This window comes from Microcebus murinus, chromosome 11, assembly GCF_040939455.1.
Source record: "Microcebus murinus isolate Inina chromosome 11, M.murinus_Inina_mat1.0, whole genome shotgun sequence".
Lineage (NCBI taxonomy): Eukaryota > Metazoa > Chordata > Mammalia > Primates > Cheirogaleidae > Microcebus > Microcebus murinus.
The window spans coordinates 70,882,462-70,901,966 of record NC_134114.1 but is presented as its reverse complement, the minus strand read 5'-3'; the positions used below and the strand labels follow the sequence as shown (position 1 = coordinate 70,901,966).

General features: G+C 38.0%; 1 protein-coding gene across 2 annotated transcripts in view; it reads right to left on the bottom strand.

The window, feature by feature from the left end:
* The window catches only part of RHOBTB3 (Rho related BTB domain containing 3), a 56,640-nt gene that overhangs the window by 12,475 nt on the left and 24,660 nt on the right, over positions 1-19,505 (bottom strand). For both annotated transcript variants that reach the window (XM_076008201.1, XM_012773902.3), the window contains exons 7-9: positions 12,446-12,558; positions 9,007-9,127; positions 1,044-1,217 (exon numbers count right to left, since the gene is read on the bottom strand). In XM_076008201.1, coding sequence (XP_075864316.1) covers positions 1,044-1,217; positions 9,007-9,127; positions 12,446-12,558 — 408 coding nt within the window. The remainder of the gene's footprint in view (positions 1-1,043; positions 1,218-9,006; positions 9,128-12,445; positions 12,559-19,505) is intronic.

The window sequence follows — 19,505 nt, the reverse complement described above, 5'->3', positions numbered from 1 at the left end:
AGGAATTTTCTTTTTTGGAACTTCTAAAACCTTTCAATAGAGGGCTTATGACTTGTTTAAAACTTATTTCAATAACAAACACAAGAAAGTTTCCCAATCTAAAATTAAACCAGTGAATCTGAAGAGAGGTGTGGTCCGAAATGTATCTGCTTTTTATATTTGCCAGGGTGCTTGGCTAGATTCTCTCATCAAGGTCTCAGGCTTCTGGACTAAGCTACCTGGGGCTTCTCTAGCTGTGCTTGTGGTGGGAGCCATCTGGTGGCCAACTGGTGAAGACTAATCAAAGAGGGCTTCCACACCAGCTCAGCCCAAAGCTCCAGGCCTGTTAAAGGACTTTGCTATTTCTCCAAGGTGCCTCCAGCCTGGGGAAACCTGCAAGATCCAATCCAACTAGGAGCTGCCACGGATGGTTGGTTCCTGGGCAAAGAGAGTCCTTGGTCAGTGAATTTGGAAATAAATCCTACCGTCCACTGGACATTCTAAACATTTTAGGAAAAGTTTTCAGAGAAGTCAGCTTTAAGAGAGTCTGACTTTAGGAAAAGTTTAAAAGAAGGCCTTTAAGAATCTCACGTTCTCTGGACCAGAAAAAGGACCAGAAGGTCTCAGAATATTGAAAAGTCCTTAAAAAAAGTGCCTCAGTCAGAGGTCAGAGCCATAGAAGCAGTGGCCCAGTCCCCTTCTTCTTGTGGAAGATACAGTGCTCCAAGGAGTCTGTGACCCAATCTTCAGAATTAGACACTGGACCACAAAACACCTCCATTTCTCAGGTTCCTACAGTGACCCCATGCTGTTGGTGCTGAATGGATGTGTGAACTCACGCCAGAGTCTGACAGCCCATAGTGACACTCAATTACTGCTTTTCTACTTGAACTGACTGAAAATCCACTGTTGTCCCAACATCACCTCCAACCACTTAGCACATTGCATGATTTCAGCTCCAACAAATCTTAAATGTAAACAGATCTCACAGAAAGCAACTTATCAAAATGGGTGACAAGAAAAGAATGAATTGTGAGATGTTATCTAGCATTTATACCACTCACCTGGGCAACAAGAGTCTGTGTATAGGTATTCTAAAAATGACAAGAAAGTCTCTTTGGAAACACCATAAACTGGAATCAGGACACTTTTTGCTTCCATGTAATTCCCATTAAACATGGCTGCCATCACTTCGCAGCGGGCCACCAGGATGGCCCTGTGGGCTGGCACCGTCGTACCTGAGAGGGTCAAAAGGGAAACAAAGACAAGTAAGATAAACTTGCAGAGTTATCATTCCAGCAATTTTCCTTCTAATTAGAGTGTTGCACTAGGCACAGCTAGGCTGATAATTCATAAACCAAATTAATGATAGCCACCATTAATCCAGAGACTTCTTAGTTTTAAACTGACCAATAAAGGGAGTTCAAAAGTTGACTTTGGAACTAACTATTTGCAAGTCAGGCAACTATTTGTTACTTTGTTTATATTTCCTGAAGCTGGAAACACTGAAATGAAATATTTTGCTTCATGTCTTTATAAGGAAGCATCTGTCTTTTCCAATTGGCTTGGAAGAACACCACCTATGCCCACGTGCCTCCCAAGAAAACCATTAACCTTCTTGGCCACATTCACATTATAGTCCTGGCCAGGCTTCCCCATATCAGAAACAGGAAACTGTAAAATTAAACCGTAAGTGGTCCACACATCACAGGAGGAATGGCAAGTGAACTTCTTGTGGAGCCAAGGATAGCATTTCTGACCTTATGAAAATCTGGGAGGGTATGGTCTTGGCCCCCTCTTTCTCCCAGCATGGTACCTCCCCAGGGAACCTCTTTCCCACATGAGCAATGCCTGCTTCTGGGAGAGCCAGCACTACTTTGCATTTTAAAGGCCCCCTCAGTCCATCCTGCTCATTGAAGCTCATTAAACCAAACAGAGGCTCTAGGAAAAGCTTGCTAAGCTCTCCAGCTATTGCTCCACCACTACAGGCAGCGCCAGATGGGGGTTCAGTTGGCCTGGGACTCCTGGGGGTGAAGCAGTTCTCACCACTCTCACCACCTTAGGAAACCATGAATCCCACTGCCGGCCCAGATCCATTAAACAGATCATTATCGGGCACCACCCATGTGCTAATCTTTGCATTTGGAATGGAAGATTCAAAGATGAGAAAGACAAAGCTACCCCTCCTTTGGGGCAGTTTTTAGTTTAGTGGAAGATACCACAGCCAGGGTGAGTGACAAAGCAGCCCCCTCCAAGAAAGTAACTCTATGAGCCAAACCACTCTGTTCTGCCCAAGAGTTCTTACCTTCATATCCCTAAAATCTCACACTTATCAGGGGTATACATTCTTCTCTAGAATATTTACAATAATTGGCTTCTTCATTCCCTTTAATATCTCCTGACTCAGGAAAGAAGGAAAAAGTTACATCTAAGCTTAGCTGCTTTCTCCAAAACCAATAATCTCTCAGGAGCTACACCTGACATTGCCACCTGTGAGCCCACTACATGGCACTGTGATTTGCACAGCCATATGTCCCCAGAGGAGCAGAGAAGCAGCTTTGGGGATCCCTCCCACATGGTCAACACACCTACCATCGGGCGTCCTCCCCTCCCTACCTCACTGTGACAGTGTGCATATACCAGGAGGATCAGTTCCCATAATTAAAGCATGCAGGATATACTTGTATTGCAGCAATTAACAGAGAATTCTAACAGGTAATGCCTATTAACTGATAATTTTAAGGTTTTAAAAATTTAAAGATATTTAGGCATCATTTAAAAAAAAAGAAAGAAAAGAAGAAAAATTAGAAGCATGACAAACAAACTGGATGACCGATCATTTGGGTTAAGCAGAGGAATTTAAGACTGACCAAAAATACCAAGTGGATAGTAGATGGGGTTGGAATTTGATAAGTAACCTTGAAATTTTAACAGAAGTTTTCCATTGATAACGTGCTTACAACAGAATCGCAAAACCAGCAATAAAACACTCAGTACAGTCAGCTCTCTATATCCGTGGGTTTCACATCCAGAGCTCAACCAACCAAGGATCGAAAATACTTGGGGAGAAAAAAAACTGCAACTGCACTGAACATGTACAGGTTTTGTTTTTCTTGCCATTATTCCTTAAACAATATAGTATAACAACTATTTACATGACACTTTCATTGCATTAGGTATTATAAATAATCTAGAAATGATTTAAAGTATACAAGATGGTATGCATAGGTTGTATGCAAATACTATGCTATTTTATATCAGGGACTTGAACATCAAGGATTTTGATATCTACAGGCGGTTCTGGAACCAATTCCCCATGGATACTAAGGGACAACTGTACTTTAAAGCATTTTTAAGCCTATTTCAAGCTTGGAATTTAGTTTAGAAAACCATTATACTTCCAGTTAAGAAAATATCAACTTTTAAAACTGGTATTATAAATTATTCTGCTGTGAAACTATAATACAATGCCCTCAGTATAATTACATTTTCAAACACTATATATAAAAATATGCTGAATGAACATAATGCTGAGTTTATGTACTAGCTAGCAACTGGATACAGGTAGAGTTACTTAGGGGAAAAAAACATCAATTTTCTAGTTAAAAGATAAACATGTTCCTTAAAAATGTCAAGGCCAAACTATCATTTTTGGGTAGGATTCATTTGATGTTACAGTTTTAAGAAACTTTTTCTAAAGAAAAGGACTGTAAGAGTGAAACAAAATTTAAAAAGCCCAAGTTTTCTAGTCACTTTATATAGATTATCAAAGATCTTTGCTTTACTGTATATTAAAATAAAGTGCTACATTTGTCATATTTTCATACTATTTTCCAGGTTTCAAAAGTGAAATTTTTAGAACTATTTCTGAAAAAAGAAAAGAGATACTTGTCTAGCTCAAGAGACTTAGAATATGTACTATGTAAGTAAACAGGGAAGGAATGTAATTTTGTAACAAACTCTATGCGGAGACTCTCATGTTAAAAGGAAACCCATGCCTTTCTATAATCATGTCTAAATATGTACCAAGACTAATTTAAAAAAAAAAAAAGAAAAAAATGTTAAAAAAAAATCATGACCTAGCTACCTCAAAAGAAAAGAAAGAAAGAAGAAAGAAAGAAAGAAAGAAAGAAAGAAAGAAAGAAAGAAAGAAAGAAAGAAAGAAAGAAGAAAGAGAAAAAGTTAAAGAAAAAAAAGACTAGCTTTAGAACTGCTATAGTAATTTTTTTTTCTTTTACAAATCCAAACAACAACTTGGGAGTGGTAGGAAAAATATATATTTGATGACCACCTATTACAGGGATAGTATCCCATTTTATATCTCATGTCAACTCCAGCCAGTTGTTGGGGATAGCCTAGAACATTTTTAAACGATTGGCTGTGGAACCTGGGTTCAGCAAGAAATAGTACAATGGTCCCCCACTGCTGGCTGCCATCGCAGGGGGAATAGAGTCTACAAGTCAGGCTTCTGCTGGGTCTCTTTTATGCATTGTTTCAATCCTCGTGACCACTCCACAAGGTAGAAATCAGTATCTCTATTTTATCGGTGAGGAAACAAAGGACTTAGAAATATAAAGTATCACAGTCAAACCTACAGCAAATATGCACCCAAGAAAAGACCCCATCAAGTCTTTCTGGCCCATGTCACCACCACCTCATCAAGGTTTATCAGTGTGTCGGTTCTGGTCTAAATTGTTCCATAGATTCTATTCTCACTTAGGTTTCTTTACACCTCTCATGAGGTTGAGTAATATTCAAAACTGGAGTAAAGAAACCAAAGAATTATTACATGTGACTTCAAATATATTATTATTGTATGAAGAGAAAACACTACATTTAAATGGATAATTATTTAAATTTTTAAATTATCTTTCCCATTACTTCATATAAATTTATATTATGAATACCAAAGTTACATTCATATGTGAATTATTTCACAAATAGGAATCTTACATAATGTGTAGTTTGCATCATATATGTTTTAGGTAAAGTGTATAGAGAAAAAAATTGTATCTTTATTTGAAAATTTCACTATAATTTTTTAAAAAAATTATTATTCAGATTTGGGACATGTTATTGAGTGTCTGCCTAAAGTTCAATATAAATTTAAAATATAAGAATTTTATCCTCCCCATTTTTGGTGTAAAACATTTAAATTAACAAGTCAGTCACAAACTTAGAAATACTTTCACACTTCAAACAGCAATTTCCATTTACACCAAAAAAAAAAAAATAGACATTAGTTTTTCAGAATGACATTAAAATTTAGCTGCCTGTCAATTTAACTACAATTAAAAACCATATGTCCAGGCCGGGCGCGGTGGCTCACGCCTGTAATCCTAGCTCTCTGGGAGGCCGAGGCGGGCGGATTGCTCAAGGTCAGGAGTTCAAAACCAGCCTGAGCAAGAGCGAGACCCCGTCTCTACTATAAATAGAAAGAAATTAATTGGCCAACTGATATATATATAAAAAATTAGCCGGGCATGGTGGCGCATGCCTGTAGTCCCAGCTACTCGGGAGGCTGAGGCAGAAGGATCGCTCGAGCCCAGGAGTTTGAGGTTGCTGTGAGCTAGGCTGACGCCATGGCACTCACTCTAGCCTGGACAACAAAACGAGACTCTGTCTCAAAAAAAAAAAAAAAAAAAAAAAAAAAAAAAACCATATGTCCAAATGTTGTCACACTGAGAGGCATTAACATGACCTGAAGCGTAAACCTTCATGCCTGGTACAGTTTGAGTATCCCTTATTTGAAATGCTTGAGATTAGAAATATTTTGGATTTTAGATTTTCTCAGTGTTTTGAATATTTGCATTATGTATACACTCACTGGTTCAGCACCCCTAATCCAAAAATCTGAAATTCAAAATACTCCAATCAGCATTTTCTTTGAGCATCATGTCAGCATTCAAAAAGTTTCAGATTTTGGAGTATTTTGGATTTCAGATTTTGAGATTAGGGATACTTAACCTGTACAAACTTTCAGAGAATGACAAGAATATGAAACAGAATACATGGGAGAATGCATTTTGACTTTAAACAGAGGAACAGTTATGACTAAACCATTCTGAAATCAATCTAATTTTCTCTAGTTGCACTAACAAGATGTTGTAGGTACACTCTCTTGTGCTCACCTTGGAGTTAGAAAGGTGTAAATCTCTGCTCCAACGTCACTTGGCAGCTAGGGCTGTGAATACCAATACCAAAATACTAGGCGACTGCTGGAATACCAATACCAAAATACAGCATTGTTTCAAGACTTAAGCTTTACATATATGATCTCTAGTACAGTTGCTACCGGAGTCAGTGTTATTATTATATATTATATTATAGTAACAATAATTATTATAAAAATGTCTCAATACTACAAGCTTCAATGGATCAGAACATTGGTTTTTGATTTCACAATCTGGGCTTCTTGATTCTAGATTAGAATATTAAAAATAAATAGTCATACCAAATTTGCAATAAAAATTAAGATAGAAGCATACTTAATGCTGAGAAAGATAAAACAAGCACTTTCATACACTGCCAATGGGAATGTAAATTGGTACAATCTTTCTAGACATATACAATTTAATATTATAGATGGAGTCTTACAGATATTCATATCCTTTCACTAAGAATCTATCCCATAATCCTAATTTCAGAGTAAAGTACTTACACTAAATCTACAATGCAGCTATTTCTAATAGTGAAAAATGTAGGAAATCCCTAAATTTACACCTATAAATTACACTTGTTCTGATCCATTGAAGCTTTTAGTATTGAGACATTTTTATAATAATTATTGTTACTATAATAGTTTACTATAGTTTATAAAAGGATATAATCATATAATGACATTAAAAATGCTAACAAAACATTATAAATACCATAACATGCTATGATATAAATTTAAAAATAAAGAATACACAATTATATAAATAGTATTTATTACCTAACCTCCTATTTTTAAACAGAGGAAAACTGACTAGAGGAAAATATGCCAAAATCAAATAGTGATTGTCATCAGGCAATAGGATTATGGGTGATTTTTTTCTTTTGCATATTGATGTGTTATCTGACTATTCTACCTTGAGCAATTCCAACATTTTTCTAATCACCATAATCCCCATCATCACCATCATCTCATTTTCTAAAGATAACCACTGCTCACAATATGGTGTAATATATCCTTCCTGACCCTTGCTATATATTTATGAACAAAATAGAAATATTTTCTATAAAATAAGATCATTTTATGCACACTAGTCTATAATAATCATATAGGGCTTTCATAATCAGAAAAAAAATAATAAAGTTTCTTCATAAATATATATATGCAACTGTTTGTTACTCAAGGAGATGAATTAGATCAGTGATTCTGTAAGTCCTCTGCTTCTTTCCTCATTTGAAATGCCTCTGGTTTTTCTACCTCTCCCATTTTGGAACAATTCCATCAGAGAACTGGCCCTAGTAAGCTGAGCCTGCAGCCAGAGTGACCACACTGAGGAGAATTCAGACATGACCCATTCCATTCCATTCAGTGGCAGGATGGACACATATTTTAACCCCTGAAAAGAACAAGAATTCATTTAACTTCTAACTCAAAAATTTCTCTTTAGTTTTCTCTCTGTTGCCCTGCAGGTACATGAATCAAAGAAGGGCGGCTATTAGTGAGCTATATAACTCTCAACACTGTAAAGGACCTTCCAGAATCTGGGTGGTTCAGCCTCTTTGCGGAGGAGAAGACTTGAAGGCCAGAAATGTCAAGTGACTTGCGCAAGGACACACGCTGGTTAGGATGCAAAGCCAAAGCTGGAGCAGGGGGCTTCAGGCCCCAGGCTCAGCCCTCCTCCAGAGGAACAACACTGCTGCCTCCACAGTGCCCTCCCCAACTCTCAGGAGCTGGGCTGCCTCCCCTACAGCCCATGGCAGAGAAACTGGTGCCAGGTTCCATAAATCTTTAGCCTCTTATTAGCTTTTTTCCCAGTCTTTTTTTGTGTGTGTGTGTGTGTGTGTGTGTGTGTGTGTTCCAAGGTCACTTTTATTGTCCCATTTGAAAGTGTCCCAGGCTCACACTGCATAAGGTGCTGATGGCAGATTGTGGAAGGGACTCTGGAAAGTTTCCAGTTCACTGTTTATCTTGGCAAGTGACCAGAGTTAAAAGTAAAGTGAATCTTTCTGAGAAAAGGGGTTTTTTTTTTTGTTTTGTTTCCTTCCAAAAGCTCTTCTGGAAAGGAGAAAGATTTTTTTAAAAGTAAATGACTATGTTAGCTGTCACACCTTTCTATCCTAAATGACAATTATTATCTTCCTCTTAGTAAAAGCCCATCTAAAGTTCTACTTAATTCCTTTTGGAAACACCTCCTTCTATCCTTCCTGCATAATTGAAGGTATCTGACAATTCATCCCTAAGATTTTGCTTTTAATCTACCAAAGGGACAAAATTATCCAAGCGAGTAATCAATAATGGGCATTAAAACAGCTCATCTTTATTAAAATTAGGTGGCGTTACTTTCCCAAGGAGATAAACAGCAGCTCTCAGTTGCTCTGGGGCTAACGGTTCTCAGGGTGCTGGGAAGAATAGATGCAGCAGTTTCTGTGGGGGGCGGTGCAGGCTAGGCCCAACCCTCAACCCTTTTGCTCAAATAAAGAGGAAGAGAGCTAAATAAAATAAGCTAGAGGTAATTTAATTTTAAGGGGATTGGTTTCATACGGATCGAGAACTAGGATCTTAAAGAAATACATAAACAAGCATATATGATGAAATATTACAGATCACGCCATCCCTTGCTGGTCTCTAAAAGTTAATGAAGCACATGGAAAGGGAAAAAATACTGAGGGGAATATAAATTTCTTTTCTTATTTTAATAAGACACTTCATTTCTCTGGAAGATTTTGCTGTAATTCAGGTAGTGTTAATCCACATTCTGCAAGAGAGAAGAGTTATTCCCTCACACCAAACCTTCAAACCTGAAAGAGAAAGTGAGGAGAGAAAACAAGAAATAACAATGAATAAGGAAGTCTGTAAAAGTTGAGCCATACCTTGTATTTCGAAGACAACATCAGCGAGCATTGGTTTATTAAGAAAAAACTTGAGGGAAGTGTTATAAAACCACAGAGGTTTTCTGGCTTGATAGGTTTTGCAATTCCTTAGGCAATTAATCTATAAGGAGATACAAGGGGAAAGGTTGCTTAGTATGCTTTAATAACAGAGAGGCTGGGTTGAGAATTTGGAAAAATGTGCTAAATTTCTAATGAAATAGTGGTTACCTGCCCTATGGCATCTCTGATCATAGCTTTTAAGGGAAATTGTCTTCAAGAACTATATCTGCTGCCTGTTAATGAGCAACACTCCTCTCTCCAACATTCACAGCAGCGAACGATCTGCCTACCTGGAAACTCAACTCTACCGCTAAGAAGCTGTAGGGTCCTGAATCCCTGAGTCTTTGGCAGGAAACAGGCAACAGTAGTCCGGCCTCATATGAATGCCTACTAGAATATCTTTACACACACAACCTAATTTGTTCATTAAGAAAGTACACAGACAAAAATTTAATTTGTGGTTAGGAAAAATCCATTCGCCCCTATCACACCATGTTCTTTCACTGCTTACTAGCTCAACATTTTCTCTTAAAGGAATGAATATTAAAAAGAAAAATACATGAGAGTGATGAAGTGGTTCTTCTTCATCTTCCTCTCTAATCTTACAATCTAAAATATCCTTCCTATCCACAGCAGAGACTACTGGAATCAGAGTAGCCTGGAAGTCTGTTCTGGATCTCCAGAGAATCTCTCCCATGAAAACACCACCTGTCCTGTCACACCTTGCTGGAGGTGGCAGCCCCCAGGAAGGGCCCCTCTGTCTACCCCAGGCTTTGGCGCTTTGTTTATCCTTCCTGTATCTTCCTGTACCTTCCTTGGTATCTCCAAGCATCCCCTCAATTCCAGTCCTACAAGTTGAAGGCCAGCCTCCCTTTCCTTGCCATCCACCCATTTCTTCCCATTTTGTTTACTCTCTTTATTTACAATGGATAAAGAAAGCCTGAAAAACATTTTCAGGTAAAGTTACCCAAAAGATGAAGAAATAACAAATCATCTTAAATGCTAGTATTCATTAGGACTGTAGTTTTGCCTAGAGTCTATATTGGGATATTATAGCCCCTCACTGGGAATGATTTAGTAATGATTTTCATTTAAATATCACATTTTACTCATTCCTGATGGCTTCACTCATTTCCCCTGCCAAATCTCAGAACCTCAGCCCTGATCTGAACTCTGACCCTGTGGCTTAGCTAGCGAGGGAACTCAGAAAGCTTCGTCCCTAAGAAATAATCAAAGGTACAACTTTAGCAATAACAAGAATGAATGACATCTGCTCCCCACTCTGGATGAATCTACTACAGTGGGAAGTTTGAAAATCTTTGGGGAAGAGAAAAAAATACTATTCTTCCTCATCAGGAAGAAGAAAACACACTCCGGAATGGCATCCCCAGCAAGGCAGAGAGGCAAAACAGGATCCTGTGAATCCTCATCCTACAACGCACATTCTCAGATCCTATACACTACATCCCATAATACACACTGAAGGAACTGGGGGACAGCAGTCAAGTGACTGCCACACATAGAGGAGAGTAGCAATCAAAAACTGTCACAGAATTGGAGAACTAGCAGGGGCTCTGAAATCACCCAATTTACCCCTCATCTTACAGGAAGCCCTGACTTGCTCAAAGCTACAGAGAGAATTTGGTGGCAGACTCACAATTTTAACATATGTTTCCTGAGTCCGAATTCTGTGTTACATCTCTGTGTTGTACTTAGTGAGTGAGAGAGGCTCTTTACCCCAGGAAAGCACAGCAAGAAAGGGTGGAAGAACTCTCCTTTCCTCCTGTGCAAAGGAGGGAATTTAGTTCAAGAACATGGAACCATATAGTCCCAGCTCCCTCTTCCCCAGTAAGAATTCATGTTATTCTCCGTACTCAAAAGAATATGTTCAGAATTAGACTCAAGGGAAAGTGCAGGGTCAGAAAAAAAGCCAACACTTCTGTCCTTATCATTTATGTCAAGGTTATAAATTTGTATATTGTGAATATTATATAGATGTATATCATGTATGAATGTGTATATGTGTGTGTGTGAATATAGTATACACACATACACTCATACTCTGATAGAAAGGGGGAGAAAGAGAAAGAGATGGATACAGGGATGGAGGGATTTATAAATCTGTATAAAGAGATTCTCTTGTCACTTTTGCTTTCAATTTGAAAAAAAGGCAGGGGTAGGACAGAAGTTTGGAGAGAATACAGATGCACATGGTATATATTAACTGGTTCATCAAGAGGTTAATATAGAAAACCAAAATAACTTTTTAATGCAGGCATATGTGTGCATTTTTACAAAAGGATTATTTAGTTGAATTGGATTTCAAGAGAGCTACTGTCCCGCTGTATGCCTGTAAAACTGGACAGCTTCTGTATATCTGCTTCAATGTGTTACTGAAACGAAAGATCTTGCCTCTTAATTCCATGTTACTTTGTTTTTTCTTAAAAAAGACCATTTTCTAAATTAACAAACAGTTAAAAAATCTTCACTTAAAGCTAGTATAGTTTTATATTTTTTTAAATATTAACTTTAAAATGTTAATGTAATTTAGGCTGCAGACTGACAAGGTCACTTGTATTTTAAAAAATTAAAGGAATAATCTTCTTTTACATTTAATAAACCTGTATTCTGCTAGGCATTGCACACAACTTACCTTTTTTAACTACTGTAACCAATTTATTTATCACAGATTCTAAAATAAGAATACACTGGCTACATTTTGTAATGTCTTAAAATTTAACAAATGTACTTTTAAAGCCCTTAGAGATTCAATGCAATCTAAGTTGCTAGAGTTTTGATGTGCACAAGTTTATGGTCATATGCAAAGTTTGTATTTTTATAACTTTGAACCTAATTTATAATTAATAAGTTATATAATTTATAACTTTTGAACCTATACTTGATGAGAGAATCCTTAACTGTCAATGTGTTTAAATAGATTCCTCAGAACTCCTGGGAAAAAAAGCATGTGTAGAAACTGCCTTACTCCCCAAAACTATTTGGGTTTAAATTGTGAGTGAGAAAGCACTCCTTCTAATAACCTTGAAGGTAGCTGGAAAATTAAATAGCCCTTCATTCTTGACATAGATTGTGTATTCCCAGAGCTCCAGGGGAGTGTTTCAGAAGGAATTCACAAATGAACATTTTAAAGAGATGACTCACCAATATTTTAATTCTTATATAAATTGAAATCTAAGATAGTAAGAAATAACATGTGTTTATGCTTAAAATATTTAAATGGCAGAAATATAGTTAAGAAAAACATTTATATTTATATAGTATTTGACTGTTCTAATGACTCAATGTTATATTCATTATACAGTATCAATTACAATTCAGAGAGAGTCAAAATGAATGAGCTTGCAACAAATTAATTTACCTTTCCTGGTGTTTTTAAAATGCATTTAACTTTCTCAATTACATTTGAAACATCCCCAGAATCTTTCAACTTCTTCCTGATATCTTCTTCCAATTCTTCCCACTGAAAAGCACCTGTAAACAAATTAAAACATGTTGGATTTTTCTAACTGTTAAAGCAGGAGGTAAGAAAAATAAATCTCTTATAAAATATCAACATTACCCCTTTTTTGTATTCTCTTTTAATTTTTGTTTACCAAATATATATCCTTATAATTATACTAAAACATTTAAACAATTCTCACATTTTAGCAAAATCAGTTTGCCATCCCCTAAATTATTCCTCAAAACCTGAAGTCGTCCTCCCAGGCCAGCTGCCACCTCTCTGTAATAAGAGGCCAGCTAGTGGCAACAGCAATGGCCAGAACATGAATTACCGTCAAGACAAGTGGTCCAACACCCAAGTTATCTAGTTGCCCTGGGCAAGAAGGTATTGATAGATATGGTCTCTCCCAAGGTTGAATTAAATCTTACTAATTGTAGAGAGTAGTGACTACCCTCAGGTAGAGGAAAGTGCAGCAGAAATAGAACACATTCAAAAGGTCTCATGCATTGTCAGGGTCAGATTGGGATGTCTGAGAGCCACCTCTACAAATCCAACCTGAGGAAGGGAGCTACGTGGTTTCCTGATGAGCTACACGCCCATGACATTGGAGCAAAACCACTCCACCTTCCCTTGTCTTCACCCCACCACCCTTCAAAGCTCTCTCTCCCCAGGCTCCCTTCACTTCTCTCCCCCATTCTGCCAGCCCCTTTTCCTCTGTGTCTTAAAAAATTCCTATCTTTTAATAGGAAAAGCCCAGCAAAAGTTGACCTTTTCCCCAAGCACTCCTCACACTTGGCCTGCAGCACCTCCCATGCAGCCCCCTGCTCCCTCGTGTTATTCCCCATGGAATTGATCCCGTTACTCAATGCTGGGAAGTTTTCCAATCCCAGAATCAGAAGTAAGAATATACTGTCTGTATGTTGTAATGTCTTAAAATTTAACAAATGTACTTTTAAAGCCTTATAGGCTCAATACAATCTAAGTGGCTGGAGTGCAGATGTACACCAGCTTCTGGATCAAGGATTCTGATCATGATATTTCAAGAGATTGTCCTCATCTATCCTATAGCTATAGAAAGTCCTAACTCCTAAAAATATAATTCCAGCTGGGCATGCTGGCTTACAAGAGGCTGAGGCAAGAGGATCGCTTGAGGCCAGGAGTTAGAGACCCGCCTGAGCAAGACCAAGATCCCACCTGTACAAGAAATAGAAAAATCAGCCAGGCGTAGTGGCGCCAGCCTATAGTCCCAGCTACTCAGAAGGCTGAGGCGGGAGGATCACTTGAGCCCGGGAGTTTGAGGTTGCAGTGAGCTATGATAATGCCACTGCCCTCGTGCCCAGAGCAAGACTCTGTTTCAACAACAACAACAACAACAAAATTCTTAATTTTATTTAAAAATAAAAGAAAAAGAAAAAAGAAAGCAACACAGGGAGATCTCATCTCTATAAAAAAAATAAAAAGAAAAATATAATTCAAAAACTGTAATGTGGATAGTTACAGTTAGGAGACTCAGAATCTAGATCTCTCCTGTTATCTACTGGTGCAAATTTAAGGGAGTCACTTTGCCTCTCTGGGTAATTGGAGACCCTTTTCTCTTTGTTCCCAATCTGTTTTTTCTGATGTTTCCCTTCCTGTATCCAGCACTCTGCCCGATGCCTTCATGATATTGAGGAATGAGGAGGGCACATAACAAATGTGGTTCATTTATTTCAAACTCATTGAACCAATGAGATCAGGCACCTGCAGCCAGTCTGCACCAACTGGAGCCACAGCTGAGCGGAACAGGCAGATTGGGGAGTCCAGTGGCTCTAAAGGCTCCTCACAGCTCAGCCCTGCAGTGCTTGGCACTCCTGTGCATCCTTTAAACTTCTCACCTGGCCTTCCTACCTACTACAGCGTATCCTCGTGGAGGGAGGAGCCCTGATACCCAGCATTTGCCATTCCTGTGGTATAATTCTCCCACCATGGCCAAATCCAAGCTACCAACATGACATCACAGAACACGAAATCAGGAATGATAAACACAACTGGGCTTTCACAGGCCAGTGCCAGCTCCAGACACCACTGCTTCTTTCTACCTTTGCTTTTTTTTCTGCCTGCACTGTTAGCTCCCTTCCTCCTCAAATTCCCAAAGGAGTGTAGTCTGGAAGACCTCTATGCTTTTTGTTTTCGTCTTCCTGCATTAATGCTTTTTAACTTTGAGGTCAAATACTCTTTTTACAATCTGATAAATTCTTTGGGTCATCTCTCCAGAAAATTTCACATGCACACACACACAGATGTTAAAGTTTGTATAAAAATGGATAAGAATCCCTTAGAAGCTAATGAACCCCAGATAAGAAATGTACTATATGCTAGTAATTCTCAACCCCAGCTGTGCATTATGTTTACCTGGAGATCTTTTATAAAATACCAAAGGAGGAGATCTCATTCCTAGACCAAGTAAATTAGAATTTCTGGGGCTGGAGCTTCTATCATCAGTGTGTCTTAAAAGGCTCCCAGGTGACTCTCAGGTGCCCTGAATGGTGCTGATGAACATTGCTCTTCCTTTGGAAATTTCATCCATTACCAAAACCCAGAGTCAGTGATATATAGCAAACAGTAAGTGTGGGTATTTTTAATTGTCTACATTCTCACAAGCTAAAGGAGAACCCAGATACTGTCTCTTTCTTCTCTTTTAACAGAATAAATTATGTTATATATAAGTAAAAGTTACACCAAATTATGCAAGCAAAATTACATTAAGTAAAGAACACCTATGCAATGTCTGCATTCATATTACCTGAAAGAAAGCAAGCATCAAATAATCTAAATATGTGGGATTAGCAGCAGGTGACTTCCGGCAGGCCACACTGATGTGTTTTGAGAACACAGAGAGAATCAATAACTGAAAATGAAAGTAAGACTCACTGGACTGTTTTCATAATTAGAAATGCTACTCAAGTCATCTTTGACACCTTTAGGTCCTAATGAAGCAATAATCCTTAGGCTGGGAATTCCCTTTTGTGTATGTGTGTGTGTAGTAAAAACATTTAACATGAGATCTACCCTCTTAACAATTTTTTAAGTATACAATACAGTGTTAATAGGCACAATGGCACGACATCATACAACAGATCTCTAGAGCTTATTTATCTTGCATTATTGACTAGGATTTTCTTTGGTTAACTCCTTGAACCACTTAATTAGACTTTTAGAGAGCATGATATACTCATGTATACTACGCAATGCAGAAAAAATACATGATATACTCATGTATACTATGCAATGCATGCCACAGAATAATTCCAAGATCTGGACAATACTATGCAAACTGAAGATGAAAGCTTATTTCCACATATTCATCTACTCTGGCAGCTTTTCAGTAAGTGATGTGAAATTCTAAGGGCCATCTGTGGCAGGAAGAATTCAAAGCTAAATTCTTGAGGCTCTTACAGACATTTCAATTTCCAACCATCTAATATCACGTGACTCGAGACTCAGGAATTTACAAGCATAAGACTATAACCAAGCATTGTAAGAATGTGGCAATTGTATGCCATGTGAGGACTCCTTGAAGACTAGGAAACTGCCGGCCTCACTTTTCAGATTACTCCTTTTTTAGGGTTAATCATTAAGTACTTATGCATGATGCAGTGTTTGTTGTTATCCAATAGAAAACTGACATACGCAAAACAGACATGCCTTGACTGTATTTATTTACTCCAAAACTTGAATAGGAAAACAAACTGAAGCCTTATATATGTTAACGGGATTATTAAACAGGTCCCCCCTAAATACAGGACCAAATGTCCATAGTGACATTATATATATAAAATTTCAAATTCCTAAAAGTTAGGGAAAAATGTTATTTAAAAAGAATTAAAATAGCTTATGTCACTCGGCTTATGTTTCTTTTTTCTTTTTCTTTTTGTTTTTTGAGACAGAGTCTCATTCTGTTGCTCAGGCTAGTGTGAGTGCCATGGTGTCAGCCTAGCTCACAGCAACCTCAAACTCCCGGGCTCAAGCAATCCTTCTGCCTCAGCCTCCCGAGTAGCTGGGAGTATAGGCATGGTCTTCATATATGTGGATATACTTTAAAAAATAATTTAAGTGATTCACAAAACAGTATATATGATGCAAAAATTATATTTATCATATGTAAAGTTATGTATGTTATATATCATATGCTATATAAAATATATTCATATTAAAATGTGACGGAATACATATTAAATTCTTTGCATGGCTGTATAAAAAAGGGATTTTCTTTCATTGTGGAAAGTTAAACAAAATTATCATCTCTAACCCCAAAATATGGCTATCATTTTATTTGTAAAATAAACCAAAATGATATCATAAAAAAAATAGTCTTTATAATTTGGTTCATTTTTTTTAAAAAGGGACAGGAGATAGGGTTTTTATGGTTTCCTAGCCCATGTTTGCTCAGGGCAAATGTTGTGAGCATTCCACATCATGGATGGAGTTCTACTTCTGCGTGACCAACCCATCTGGTGTGAACACAAACAAAGGCCTCCTGTCATCAATCGTTCTCTAACATCACCCAAGGGGTGCATTACTGTGTCTTAAAACTTGTGTTCTGTTCAAAGGTTTCAAAATTAAAAAAAAAAAAAAAAAGAATCCTGCCCGCTGTATTAAAGTCTCAGAGAAAAACGTAGGTATTTTTGTTGGATTAAAAAAAAAAATACATATTTTTTTTAAAACAGTAACTATTCACACACAAAGACTACAGGGTAAAACAAAACATCAATGTTCACACATTTTCTTTTGATAGTGGAATCTGGGTGATTTTTTTTTCTCATAATACATTTTCTGCATTTTTTAAAAATTGTCTTTCCTATGCAAACACAGCTTTAATATTTTTTAAAGCATAACTGAAAAGATAACTCATGCTTGAGTCATGGGTTATAATCTGTAAATAATTAGAGAATAATTAGTTGGTACTTGCAGAACCAGTTATTTTCCCTTCTCCTCGACCAGCGTCAGGGTCTCTCTGCAGCCCCAGGTCAATGGTCTGTGCCCCACTCAACCCGACACCACCTCCGGCCTGGGCGGTGGCATACAAGGAGAGATCAGAGCAGAAATGGGCAGTTCAGTGGCAGGTTAAGAAGCCAGTATTCTGAACTGGTAGAGGATGTGTGGCTCAGCAAGCTCTCTATACCTTCAAGCCCATCTGCCCTCTACTGTGTACTCCAAGCTCACTTAGTTTCCACCCAACCACTAAGCATCCACTTCAGGTAGGGGACACAACTGGGCATCCAGAGCCCCAGCCCCAAATAGCTCTGCATCAGTCAGCCTTGCAGCTCACCCCATTTTGACGATGGGCCTTAAACTGATAACTGGGTTCCTCTCTCAGACCAAGCCTCTGTGTTGAGTTCTAGGCTCTAATTCACCCATTCCCAGTTCCTCCAAAAGCAGGTGTTTCTTTCTGGTGGTCCAGAGCAGCAGCACCACCTGGGAGATGTTGGATATGCAGAACTTCCCACCCCACTCCAGGCCTACTGAATCAGAACCTGCACATTAATAAACCCCCCAGGTGATCTGTACATACTTTAAGGTCTGCAAAGCATCGGTCTACATGACAAAGAGCCAACAGCAGGGCCACCCACTCTCCCAGTGCTGGCTCCCTGAGGGTGGTCACGGGGTGATGGGGCCTCCAGACTGGACTCCATCCTCCCACCATCACCGGACATGAGCTTTCTAAAGCCCAGTCTGATCATGCTTACAACTCTAGCACAGGTTCTAAGGACAGCAGAAACAATTTCCCCAGGCCTCACCTGCCACATCTCCCGCCAGCCAAGGGAAATACCTGCGGTCCCTAGAAAAGAGCAGTTACCAAAGAGTATATTTTCATTAATGCAAAATTCAATATTTTGCCAGCAATGAAAAAGAGATTAATGTACTGGGGAATTTTGCATTTTACAAAATGCATTTTTTTGCATTTTGCAAAATGTATTTTTTTGCATTTTGCAAAATGTATTCTTTTGCATTTTGCAAAATGCAAAATTCCCCAGTACATTAATCTCTTTAAATAGTATCAGAGTGAATATACAAAAAACTTGTAACAGGTAAATGACTCTGGGGAAGGGGTCTGGGGTACAAAGAGAACTTTTCTTCTTTCCCCTTTGTTTCCAAAAAATCACTCTGTAGGAGAAAACTAGGCAGGTTCAGTCACTGGAGATACATCTAGCTATTTCTCTGCTACCATATTAAAGAGGAGGATATAACTGACTTCAGAGTGTCCGTGTGTCTTTGAAAGTATTCAATGGAAATTGTGGCAAACTTGCTGATTAATTCATATAATTTCAACAGAAAAATCATCAAAAAGTCAAACATATCCTTCATAGTTCCCTAAACATATCGTTAAAAACATTTACTTCTTTTGACATGTAAACATTTTCGTTTTTCAAAATGAGTCTTAAATTCTGAACTATGAGATTCTAAGTTTAAACATTAAAATCTGTGGTACTCAATGAAGTCCTTAGCTAGTTTGGCTTATTCATATGATGATTCCCTGCTCCTAGAGCCTACTCCTTAACTGAAATGAAATTTAAGACAGACCTGCCATGGTGAAGTTGGTGTGCTGGGTGTGTACTGTACATATGCTTATTTGTGCCTTTTCCTAGCTAATACTCACTGACCTACCACCACATTCTACCCAATATATACGTTTTAGCCACATAAATCTGCATGCTGCAACTGTACTTTTCAAAACCGCAACTTACATTTTCACTTATAAAATGATATAACCACAACCCAAATGAAAAAGTAGTATCTTAAACATTAACCATTTAAATGAATGATGGCTACCCAAAATTTTCTTACCTATGTGATTCTTGTTTTCTTTATTTGCAAACCTTTATAAACTTATCTGTTTCTAATCTGAAGCCTAAAAACAGATTATAAATGTTTCTCCAGATACATTCCAGAAGAGTGACCTTAGCCTAATATCTCATCAGTACATGATTCCAAGTAG